The sequence below is a fragment of the Protomyctophum parallelum genome, assembly GCF_964188405.1.
Source record: "Protomyctophum parallelum genome assembly, chromosome: 7".
Taxonomy (NCBI): Eukaryota; Metazoa; Chordata; class Actinopteri; order Myctophiformes; family Myctophidae; genus Protomyctophum; species Protomyctophum parallelum.
In genome coordinates, this window is record NC_139705.1 from 22,170,146 (window position 1) to 22,183,112 (window position 12,967).

Consider the following 12,967-nt stretch of genomic DNA (forward strand, 5'->3'; position numbering starts at 1 on the left):
GTGTGAATGCCACTCACGCTTCCCTTTAATTCTTTTATTAGAATTCCACTCTCTTTCTCTCAAAACCTTAAACATAAGCCCTAAAAAAATTACTAACTATTTTCTAGGCCCAATTTCTTTCTTTCTTTCTTTCTTTCTTTCTTTCTTTCTTTCTTTTCTTTCTTTCTTTCTTTCTTTCTTTCTTTCTTTCTTTGTTTTTTTTTTACACCTGAACCTTTTCAGAGATAAGGATAATTAGACATGTTGTCTTTTCAGCTCAGGCAGCCTTCAACACTAACAAGGCAGTGTGTCAAAAGGCCGCGGCTCGGCTTGAGTTATTGAGGCATTCATGTACCTGCATTCCTCGCATTCCCTTTGTGTATCATCCACAGCCCTGTGGCTTCCCCACCAGGCCGTGCACACGCACAGAGGAGAGCAAACAGGATGTCCGCTACAGTGGACCACTGAATGAATACCTCTGATTTATCATGGACAATTGTTTATAACCCATTGATAACCTTACTTTACTTATACCTTTGTTACATTTCCCCCTGGCTTCCCAAAACGTCCTGTTTAGAAACACGCGCACACGTCACGTCATAAGGGCAACACGTCAGTGACAGACAGTGTTTTGTCAGGTGGCATTGATGGAATAGTTTTTTAAGTATAAAGGTCATTGTTATGTTTTGGACACCACAGTTGAGCTCATAGGACTGGATAGTACAATCCCTTAGATTAATCAGCACTTGGTTTTTAAGAGGTGTAAACGCTTCACTAGGGTCCTCAGGTGGGCACTCCTTCATCAGTGTTTCGTCGATAAGCCTGTTGTCCCAGCCTCCCAGACTGTGTGCTCCCCCTGTGAGTTTATCCCTCGATGGTCATTTTGCAGCCCAGGTGGGGTCCTTTCCCTTGATCAGCTGCTGCTTCGTTTGGCGGCCTCTGACAGTGTTAGGGACGGGAAGATAATCGTTATTATCGTTGATCCTGATCAAAACGCTCACAATTATTAGACAAATTTTAAAAATCACATCCGTGTGAAGTGAGGGGGGCTAATATAATAAAGTCTAACTCATGTTGATTCGGTGATGTAATGGTGATGTAAAACAAACGGTGAACACAAACATTTAATGCCATTAACAATAAAGAGACAATATGATGTAATGAGTTACAAAATGACGTAAGTTTTGCCGTCATTGTCAATGGCGTTTATTAAACAAACATTGAACTAAAGACAAACATTAAACCTGTATATAGGAGGGGCTAGCGCCCCTCAAAAAGAAAGAAAATGTGGCGTTTTCAGTTTAACTCTTTTTCGGAGCGCGAGTTGGGGAACATCTGGCAGTTCTAGAAGGACCTGTCCTTGACATTTGTGCCTTTATCTCTGGCCCGGCTCAAAACAAGCTGGGCTTCAAAGGACCTTGTGATGATAATTGACTTGTGCTATCACTGCTGTTGATCACTCCCACCGCATCCCTGAGCAAATAAAATGAGTGGTATATGTTCTGTTTCGCTCCTTAAAACGTACTTTATCAAAACGTCTTTCAATAGTACATTATTAGTACATGGATTTTGTGGAATGAATAGTATAAGCTACAGACAGTCACGGTACAGTAGATCAGCGTAAAACAACATCTCGCTGGCTCTGTAGCAATGGAATGGCCATTATGGTTGAGCAAGGTCATTATACTAAAAGCAGGGGATGGTGGAAAAGTTACTTCTCTTTACAGACTGACTCAGAGGTCGTAGACTCGGGGCGGCGTGCCCATGGGAGTGATGGAGGTGGTCCAGACCCAGAGCAGGCTAGTGAAAGAAGGATGGATGGTGGGTGGAGTGGAGTGGAAGGAGGACTGGAGGCTCAGTAAAGCAGAGCAGAAATGGATGTCAGAGGCTTCACATGTCACACGGCCACATGTATATGTGCTGCTGTTAACTGCTGCATCAACAGTGACGCGGACAGTTTACACTCTGATATGTGCTGTAATGGCTGTTGCAGCCCTCAACTCGAGTTGTTCGTCTGTTTAGGGGGATTGCATAATGTTGTCTATAGCCTATTATTAAAGTCATTTATGGTTTTGGTAACTGTGAGGAATTGAAATTCACGGCTGTGGGGAACACTATTTCCACATCAGTGAGAAAACGAAATGGACACAATCTTGGCTGTGTTTATTGTGTTTGAGGCGGTTGGAATGTTTTCACTTTGGATTTCCAAGTCAAGAATGTGGTTTGGCCACTGCTTTATCTCTATGCATTTAAACGGAGTGCATGCATCAACCCCACTAGTTAACCTGTTATGTTAATATCTTAGTGTCACAACAGGACTTAATTTATGTTTGCTCTGTAAACAAGGACTGGCATGGTGGGGTGATAAAGGGCCATGAAGCTCCCATTACCAAATCCTCTATTCTTCTGCTCTGCTCTGGCCTCCCTCCCTCCATCCTTCCCTCTCTCTCCCTCCCTTCCTCCGTCCCTCTTATTGGAAGTGAGGTGGCAGGGCCTACTCAGTAGACCTCTCTGGTACCCCCAGCGTCTTTGTGGAGGACTCATGGCTTTTGTTGTGATTGCCTGGTTCGGGTTACCTCGTAAAAGAGCGACAGGGCGATCAGATGTCGGCTCAGAGAAAAGGGGGCCAATGTTTTCTCACACTCCGCTCCGCTGCTCTTAGTTCACCAAGGTATTTTACCTGCGAGCTGGAAAAACACTAACCATCAACACACACACACACACACATAACATAAGACAAACAGACATACAGATTTGTGAGTGCACACGTAATAGCCCCCGAACAAACACAAAAGTCATTACTCAGGGCGGGTTTTGATTTCCTGAAGAGCTAAGGAAGTCCCTGCAGTCATATGGCGATGAGCACGACGACAGCTGAGGTTCCTGCCCCGTCTCCCCTCATTGTATTTCACTGCCAAGGAAGAGAAGAAAGCCAAACAATGGCCCTGGAAAAGGATGCTATTGGGTGAGAGGCCAGCATAGTAAGTGTATATCTTTAGCCGGTGTCAGGGAGGGAGTTTGATTCGCTAATATTGTCCTAACCCTTTGCTTTGAAACGACGTGAACCATGTCTTTGCTTCGGGTCACACAGTGGCCTGATGAGCCTCACCACCACACATATTCACAGTGTGAGTCCATCAGATGAGCATACTGTAAGTACTGTATCGTTAAACAGGGGTACAAAAAGGGAGGATATCTGTACATTGCCCGAGGAATTCACAAGCTCTAATCTCAGTTACTTAGTTTTCCACTTTTTCCGCTCCAAGTGGAGACATTTATCTTGAGCCACATCTAGTCACCTCTACTCTGGGTTTGTTTTCCACCATCGTGAGGGCTTAAATTGTGCTCAGTAAAAAATGCAAAAAGAAAACATATTCAGTCTTGTGCTTGTGTTATTTTCTTTCCTTGGGCCCAGTTTCTGACAGGGACGAACGGCTTGATAATTTTCCTGTCCTTGCCAGACAATACCCTTCATCAAGGCGTAGGACTTGTCTCAGACTCCACTGGCAGGACCACAGTGTTTTCCTTTGGGTGGTTGATTTGTCGTCTGAAGGGAGCTGCTGTCTCTCATACAGCCTTGCTGCTCGTTCAAACAGAGGCTCAGAGTTGGAATGGAGTCCTCCTATGAGAAGTACTCATGTGTATTATTTATATTTTTTGCAGTGTTGTTTCACATTGATTATATTATTAGAAGTGTGCCTCGAGGTCTTGTATTCCTGGACGCCTCCAGGAAGGAGGGAAGCTTTTTCCAACTTAGACTAGCAGAAATCAAGTTCAGTCCACAAACTGTAGAAAGTGATTCATGCCCCGCGATCTGGACTATTATTACTCACTGTATGTATATACTGTTGTGTGTATCTGCAAAAACGAAGAACAAAAATATTTTATACTCTTATGTACCTGTACACAAGACGTAAGGATAAAGAACTCATTTGAACCTCCTCCCTCTCCAGTTTGCAGCTTGTCCAGAATGCCACCGCTTTACTCCCTGACTGGCTGTGAAAGCGGGACCGCGTCACCCCTATTCTGGCCTCCCTTCATTGGCTCCCAGTCAGACACAGAGCTGATTTAAAGTTGTATTATTAGGTTTTTATTGTTGTTTTTGAACGTTCACTCACCTCGTAACGCTGAGTTACTGTGCCCCCCTCCATGCATATATATAGGTTGTTAGTTCTTCTCACCAGATGCTTCTTAACATCCGGGGTTGAAGCAAAAAAGTTGATGATGCTTTTTCCCACCCTTCATTGTTAGGGCTGCTCCTTCTCTGGGCACTTTTAAATCAAGACTCAAAGGCAAGCACACCTTTTCTCCCTGGCCTTTAAATCCTGCCAGATCAGTGGCCTTGCATTCAGAGTGTCAGCCCTGATACTGGGGGGTCGGGGTTCGATCCCAGGCCGGGTCATACCAAAGACTATAAAAATGCCTCCCTGCTTGACACTCAGCATCAAGGGTTGGATTATGGGTAAAGTCCCTGAAACATACTAGCGTCTTGTCCAGGGGGTGTATCATCAAGCTGCCTCAGGAGACAGGCTCCTGCCACATGGCTCGGCAAGGCTTACTTTATTTGGACCCTTCTCCATGCCATGCACGCACGCCCCCTTTTTTCCTCTTCTGTCTCTCTCTTTGTGTTATCAGTTATAGTTATGCAGTTTTAACTTTAACTCATGTTTTTCTAACCTCGTGTTCTTGTCTGCTATATTTTATTCTGTTTATTCACATGCTGTAACAGCACTTGTTGTATTAAATGTGCGTTATTAATACAACTGACCCGACTTGACTCCCTGGTGAGCAGACAGTCTGACAGACTGAAGAGGGCTGTCTAGGGTTCTGCATCTGGACATCTCAACATGCTCTGTCCATCAAATGAATGTGACATCTTTACCCAGACCCACCCACTCCTTCCATGCTCTGTCCGGTTTGAATCTGAACTAATGACAACACGGTCTGGCCTCTGTAAAGAAAATCAACTCCTACAAGTGTATAAAAGCTGAGACGTTTGACCACGTTTGACCACCAATCACAGGTAGATTTGTTCAGCTGAATTTTCAATTCCATTCAATTGCATTCCATTTTATTATAGTATTATACGTTTTCTCAAGACACTTTACATATAGAGCAGAGACCCGGCATTGTCCTACATAAAGGTGTTCCTTTATAAAACAAAAAGAGTAATCCCACCTAGTGAGGTATAGCTCAATGTGACTCATAGATTTACACAGATTTAGACAAAACATGGCACTTTGTTGGGTCTATATCTGTGTCTCTGAATTTACCGCAGACATTTCAGAGAAAATAAACCGCTGTCGCACGCCTGGAAACGATCCAGGGACGACTTCAGACAACACACCGTGTCTTCTGCTGCAGACACAGACTTCTGTTTTTTCTTTTTTTCCTCCCAGTTTTATTTTGGTCTTGAAGCAGAGGAAGGTCTGTAGATAGGAGGTTCATGTCGAGTGAGTAATGTGCCATTTTGGTTCGGTGTACACACTACAGTATCTGCAGTGTCTTATCCTGCCGTCAGTGCTGAGCTGTGGGATGGGGGGGTTGCATCCTGTTCCTCTCATCCATTTGTCACTTTTAACTTTACGTTGTTGGTGCTTCTGGCCGGGGTTGGAGATAATAAACTCTGAGAGACTGAGTCTGACTGTATAACAGCAGCAAGATAGATGATTTGTTGTCCTTTGAGAGGAAAATCATTTCCACAGCCTGTGCACAGGAGTAGACTGTGCATGCCTCACTCGAGACACTCTTTTACTTGACTTTATTTCGTTTATTTGGCAGGGACGGAGGAGCACGTTAAACTGAAATAAGTTGAGCCAGAGTTCTGATATGTCCCCGAGCAGACTAAGAAAACAAAATATATGAAAACAATCAAAAAAGCATTTGGCGCATGTGGCACGCAGTACAAGATGTGCATAAAGTATAGTGTTAAACGAACCTGCATGGTAGAGTGTGTTAATTCAATACAGTTGTACTGTACATCTTCTGCAGCGGTTGGAGCGGCAGTCTCCCTGCTCTTCTATTGAGACACGTAAAATCCTGTGGTCATGTAGGAACGATATCAATCTCACCTACCCGAGTGGGCGTTCCGTCATACGGTCATATAGGCGTCTCAGTGGAAGGCATTATTTTGTCTGTTTGAGTGCGGAATTGGTCAGCACTGAGACTAAACACATCAGAGAAATATACCACGATGGTGTGTGCTTTCCATCACCAACCCGTCACACGCCCTATATGTACAGGGTATACTGCATGATATGGACATTTTGTCCACATCGTGCAGTCCTAGCGTGCGTGCGCAATGCTGCACATGTGGTACTTAGCACCTAGACTAAGCCTTTTCCCAGGGGAAACCCTGACTTGCCTAATTTACTTACATCCATACAAACACACAGCAAGAGCAAGGCAAGAGAGGTGAGAGTGTACAAATGGACCTTTACCCATTAGTATTAGTAGTAGTATTAGTATCGTTGTTAAATGAACGACTCAGGATTTCACCGTGTAAGTGACCATCATTTCGGTGTGGTTTTGGAGGGCTGTGCGTGACTTGATGGCTCTCCTCCCCTCCTCATCCGGCAACTCGACACCAAGTCTGCCACTCTCTCAGACTGTTGAGTCTTTAAAGATCTCAGCCCTCCATTTTTCTCAAACGTCTCAAGTATCTGTCTCTGTTTTAGGAGTTGAGGTCCTTTCCATTGGCCAGTCTAGTGTGTCTCCTGTGCTCAGATTCTTTCCCCAAAGATCCCTTTGTCTCTATTATTTTATCCTTCCATGTGTTTCTATTCATGGTTCACTCTGTTTCTTTCATTCTCCTTCATGTATTATTTTTGCCATTACACTTATGAAGATCAATGTATTCTCTTTTTTAATATATGATCGTTGTCAGGGGGGTAGAACAGAATACTTAACCTTGGAAATATGTCTTCAGTCAAACAGTACTCAGACAATATACTGTACATTAAATCACAAAATACATAGTGTTTTGTTTTGATGACATGTACTATTGTGTTATTTTTTAATGTTTTATATTGAATACATGTATAGGACTACATTGAAGTCCCAGGATGTTTTTCTGTTTGTGTTTAGCCTTGATGTCTTACTGTACCATGTGCTGTTTACATTTCTGACTAATAAAGTATTCAATCAATCAATCAATCAAAAAGACAAACACATAAACAACAGCACAACAATACACATGTCAATACTTATACAAAATAAAAATATGGATTATTTGTCTTTTAACTTTCAACACACCTTTGTGTATTTATTTGTATCCCTATTGTGTGGATGCCAAAAAAGAACACAATTTAGTCATTCATCATTATCAGTTAACTGTCAACTGAAATGTCATCTGACTGTGCCCTAAACTAGATGTAGAGTACGATATGCAATGCTGTTTTTCTCCTCACTTGACACCTGTTATGTAAAACACTGACCATCTGTGTCTTGGCTAACAATGAATGATTGGGAATATGGTGATGATATAAAACCAGTAGTTCTGGTTCATGTGCAGTACTCTGGGGTTGTTTTCAAGGCTGATATTGTGTGCCTCACAGCACCAGGGGACACATATTGACCCTGCCCACCAGTCATTGTTAGAAACGTTCTATTGCGAGGGGAAAAAAATAGCTCAAATGTCAAAGCATGGGAATGGCACAGCACCAAATCAAAACAATGCTGCACATTGAATCCTTGTCAACTTGAGATCCCAGGTTGACGCAGAAACGCCTTGCAGAGAAGAGATTATGTGGGCAAGATGGTAACAAATATCAAACATTTTTGTCGTTGCTGTGATATTTGTCCCCTTCCAAAATTATCAAGTAGGAGCCTCCACTCCACAGGCTACATTTTTATACTGCGTCCTCCATAACACTACCTACTTCTAAGCTTCTTGTAAACACAGGACGTTCAAGATTATATCACAGAGGGAGAAAGTGAAATGAAATTAGCTAAATTGGGTTACTTGGCTTGGCTCAAATTACCCAAATCTAGCCAGAAAGGAAACGTCCTCTCTCCCTCTTGCCTTGAAGCAGAAAGGACCGCCTCTCTATGCCCTCAGATCCATGTCAACAGCTTTTTCCTGATTTTCAACAGACGTTAAGCACAACGCTCATCTGATCAAAGTAACACCTGTAGGTGCATGCTTACAGAACCTGAGGCTATAACTGTAACATGATCATGTTTAGCGCATCTTGTAATGCCACTCATCTGAAGTAGTTGGAAGAGTAATCCTTAATAAAAAAAAAAACGACATGATGCACTGCAATTTGAACATAAGACTTGGTGTCTGTTTGAGAGAATCTTCTGCTGGTTTGTATTTGTCTGGAGTCTTGGTATTGAATTAGTGAAATGAGTGAGCCTTTTTGCCCCAAGGTCGTTTCTTAATATTCATGCCTGGCCAAGAAAAGAGATGCTGCAGCTGATAACCGGGCTTATCACAACATTTATCAGTTCCGTCTTCATGTCCGAGCCAAATGCATGTCACATACTGTAACCTGGACTCTATTATTATACCATAAAACAACATCCACTTTGAAGAATTGGTAGAATATCATGATAATTACTGCATCATGAATACCGGTATATCTAATGCTGGGCTGGCTGCCTGGAGCTCCGTCACCCAAGCAACCATTCAATCTAAATGCAACTGTTTCACTTCATGCATATATGCTACCAGTACCAGGAGCAGTTATGCTGTTGCAGTTGTTGCATATCCAAACATGTCATTGTTTTTGTGTAAAATTCTAATATGTAGAAAATCTGGTGCAGTAAGTAAGTAAGTAAGTAAGCCATGCCAAGCCATGAGGCCCATAGGGCAGGAGCCTAGATTGTTTCTGTAGCGTGAGGCAGCTTGATGTACAAGTACACCCCCTGGACATGACATGGGTATGTCGCAGGGACACCCAAATCCGACCCAGGTTGACACTCTAACCACAAGGCCACTGAGCTGGTAAGCCTACATCGATGTACATATGAGCATTTGTCAGTGGTTTCTGGACTGGTCCTTGCTCTACATTCTGAGAGACAGACAAATATGAAAAAGTAAACATACCAACTGAGACGTCACCTTTGCAAAGCACGTTCACCATCCAAGGTGTAAAGAGTAAAGCCTCAGTTATAATTGCCGGTGTCCCGCCTCAAAATTGCTGATCGACAAACTCACAACGTGTTGCATTACAACGCGTTGTGAACTTGGAGCATGGCTATTTTTGACACATGACACCGCCATACGACAGAGTGTAGATTACGCATAAGATTCTGATATAGAAAAAGTCCCCCCAGGAGAGAAAAGTGGGAAGAGGAGAAAAAGAGAGAGAGAGAGAATTTATAGCAAATTTGTAACGATTATAAACAGGACACATTCCTGCTGTAATTCTGGACATCTGGAATGCATGGTGTCTCTGTGTTCTCTGCTGTGTGGGTTTTGGAAGGCAAGCCATGTCAAAGAGCCCTAATGTACCATTCTGTCTCTGGTTTCCACTACAGTCGGAGGCGGAGATAGTTTTGTCAGGCCCTTTATTGTACTATTTTTGCAGCCCTCCCTTAATAGGCTTGTCTCCGACCTCCCGCAAAGAACTGGTGATTACAGTTGCTGTAAATATGTGTGAAAGTGTTTTTTTTGACCGCGCCAGCGAGAGCAGTGGTAGTCATTATGTGATGTAAAGTCTTTATTCAGGTTTGGTCATTGTGTGTGTGTCGGTGAAACACAACACCGTCTTATGTAAGTCTTCCCGGGGTAGAATGTCTGAGTCAGTCAGTGGCAACCGCAGTAGTTAGCCTACTGCACAGAAGCATTCTCTAGCTGTCCTCATAACTCCAGTCAACAACATCTTTCACCATCATCACCCACACTGTGGCCAATTTGGCATTAAAATGGGGTGGGGTTTCCCACTCCCTGAATATGACGCAAGACAGAGCAATGGCCACCATTTGAATATGGTCGACAGAAAGAAAGAAAGAAAGTTCACATGATATTCCACCTCTCTGCGTCATTGTGTGAGTACCATAGGAAAAAGTATATGAGCTGTTTCATCTATCAACCACATGCTGGCAGCACTCATGTTAAAATGCCCATGAGAACAGCATGCCTTGGCTGGGCTGCTGTGCTAAAGTGGCAGTGTGCTGTGGCCTGGACGGGGAGCCTGAGTTATAGATGGGGGTTAAAAGTCAAGCTGACTGGCAGTTTGTGGCGAGGGGCTCGGGGGCACAGTCAATGTGAGTGTAAACGGGGGGTCCTCCTGGCGTTTCTTCAAAGGGAAACGCTGAGCCGTTCACTTTCAGTCAGGAGGTGGCGGCCGGTCGTCCTCGTGTTTTTCTTTACACTTTCTCCAGCTCTAGGATTTCCACGTTGACCCCCTGTTTACGAGCTCCTGCCATACACTAGTGTAATTAGTCAAACGCTTATGTCACATAGTTTGTGTTTACGTTTAGAGTGGTCGTGGAAAGCATAAAATGCTTTTAGCGGGCTGGTCTCTCACAACACCCATTAGAACGTTAGGCTTTAATTTGAGCCATAATAAACTGCTTACCTCTGGGCCTCTCATGTGTGAAGAGATCTTTATGGCTGGACAGATGACAGCTCTTGTAATAGGCCTTTCCTGCGATAGCAGCCACTGTGGTTTAAAAGTGCAGAGCAGCCTGAACGGTTCAGACGCCCCAAGCGTGCGAGAGGAGATGTGGATGATCGCGTGTGACAGGATGCCGAACGTCAACACAGGAAGTGAGGTCACGATGCCACAGCTAAAGTTTGGGGAGAGAGTTTGTTTTGCTCCGCTGCCTCTCCAAAAAGGCCACAAAGTCGGTCACCGGCGCCACTCCTGTAAATAGTAAGACAAGCAGTAAATAAATGACATTGCATTTTGGTTTTGTGTTCATAGAATTCCATGAATCTGCCTCCAGACAAAGCCAGGCTGCTCAGACAGTACGACAATGAAAAAAAGTGGGACCTAATCTGTGATCAGGTACGTCTGAGTGATGTCATAATAAGACACAACACATTTTTCCTTGTCTACCATTGTCTCAAGTTCAATGTCACCGCTTCTGACTTTCCACTTAATTACTTACTTTGTCAAATGTCTGCTGCTCTGTACTTCAGGAGAGATTTCAAGTGAAGAACCCACCCCACACCTACATCCAGAAACTACGAGGTTACTTAGACCCAGGAGTCACGCGAAAGGTCAGTGTTCAGTGACGGATTAACCCCTCTCAAGGCCCTGGCGCTTCACCAAATCAAAAGGCCCCTACTGATTCAGCCAATTAATTAATTAATTAATTAACATGCATGCGTTTAGCACAGCCTTTCCAACTTCAGTCTCTGCTAAACTATCTGCAATTTCCCCGAAAAATAATTAGCCTATATCTACAAGCTCCATTAGCAGACAGCAGCATGTTTTGTCTAAATTGTCTTTGTGGCCAACAAATGTAGCTACATAATATTTGCAAACAGTGCTGTTGACCATGTTGTTACATGGTCCATATAACAGTGTGCACCAACAGACAATGCCAATATGCTATATTAATATTAGAACGTTTTAAAGACAGATTAATTATTGACGACAATGCAACCTGTGGGTCCAACGTCAATGAAAACTTTCATAATAGCAATTAAATTAATTTACTCACGAGTGCTGAAATCGTGAAATGGAGGATGTAAGAACACACTTTTGTTGTATTAGAGCAGGGTAAATATGAAGTTTTGCGCCAAGGTCTTGTTTATATTCCTCTTTACATAGGCTGTATGTTATTGTCGCAACTTGGTCCGTCTGAGTGAGGGGGCCTTCCTGAGCAAGGGGGCTTCTGACGGCGTCGCTTACTCGCTTCCCCTCTGTCAGAGGTGAAACCGACTGCCCCCCCCCCCTCAGAAAACTGCTACAGAAACTCTCAGAGAAGACCAAAAACACTAGCGGGGGTTCCTATGTTGCGTTATATTTTTCGAAAGAAGAAACGGCTGTACCTATAGTCTCGTACCAGGCCCTGCAAGCTTCGGGCCCTGGCGCTTAAGCTCCACCTAGTTCCATTGTCAATCCGGCTCTGTCAGTGTTACCACCAACCATTGATATGCATGTGAAATGTTGACAAATCCTCTCTTATGGGGGTCCCTGGCACAACATATTGTAAAGTGGGGGTCCACAGACAAGACAATCAGTTTCTGTGACATGAAAATGTGTGAGAACTGAGAACCACTGTTACCTTTTTTTCTCAGCTACAGTATAGCTGGCATGATATGAATTCAAAAGTATTGTTTTGCACTTGATATTTTTGTTCTTGTTGCAATCTTGAATCTTAATCTTGATCTAAATAATACAGTATATAACTCTTGAGATCTTATCACCTAAAGATTCGTATTTGTCATGGGCAGTGCATAGGGTTTTTGTATTCATTTATTGTTTTTACAGACAGTCTCTCACTCTCTCTGCTTTGATGATGTGTTGCAGAAGTTCCGAAGGCGGGTCCAGGAATCTACTAAGGTCTTGAGGGAGCTGGAGATATCGCTGAGGACGAACCACATCGGGTAAATGTGTTCTCATCTCTGCCCCCCACCCACCAGTTTCCCCAGCAGCAGCAGACATAGAAGAAAGTGACATAGAATCACACCACCATCCATAACTTCCTCCTCCTACAGTATCTCCACCCTCTAAACCCGTTAACCGGCGTGGATATGATGCCCAGTTTATATAAGGGCAGCTAAACATCTCCTGAAGAGCGACCTTTACTGTGCTCTTTCCCGTTGTGTGTGTGTGTGTGTGTGTGTGTGTGTGTGTGTGTGTGTGTGTGTGTGTGTGTGCGTGTGTGTGTCTGTGTGTGTGTATGTGTGTGTGCGTGTGTGTGTGTGGACCCTGGAGGTTTTTTCCGGTGCCCAGAATCTCTCCTATTGTTCGGTCTTGCCAAGCTCTCTCCCTCGTCTCCCCCTCGTCTCTCCCTCGTCTCCCCCTCGTAGAAGCTGGTGCTCATAACACCCAGATGGTAGCCATTGTGCTCGTGGCTGGTC

The 12,967-nt window shown here is 43.8% G+C and overlaps 1 protein-coding gene across 5 annotated transcripts in view; it reads left to right on the forward strand.

The window, feature by feature from the left end:
- The window catches only part of fmnl3 (formin-like 3), an 81,234-nt gene that overhangs the window by 7,480 nt on the left and 60,787 nt on the right, over nucleotides 1-12,967 (forward strand). For all 5 annotated transcript variants that reach the window (XM_083768249.1, XM_083768252.1, XM_083768251.1 and 2 more), the window contains exons 2-4: nucleotides 10,857-10,940; nucleotides 11,075-11,155; nucleotides 12,414-12,490. In XM_083768249.1, coding sequence (XP_083624375.1) covers nucleotides 10,857-10,940; nucleotides 11,075-11,155; nucleotides 12,414-12,490 — 242 coding nt within the window. The remainder of the gene's footprint in view (nucleotides 1-10,856; nucleotides 10,941-11,074; nucleotides 11,156-12,413; nucleotides 12,491-12,967) is intronic.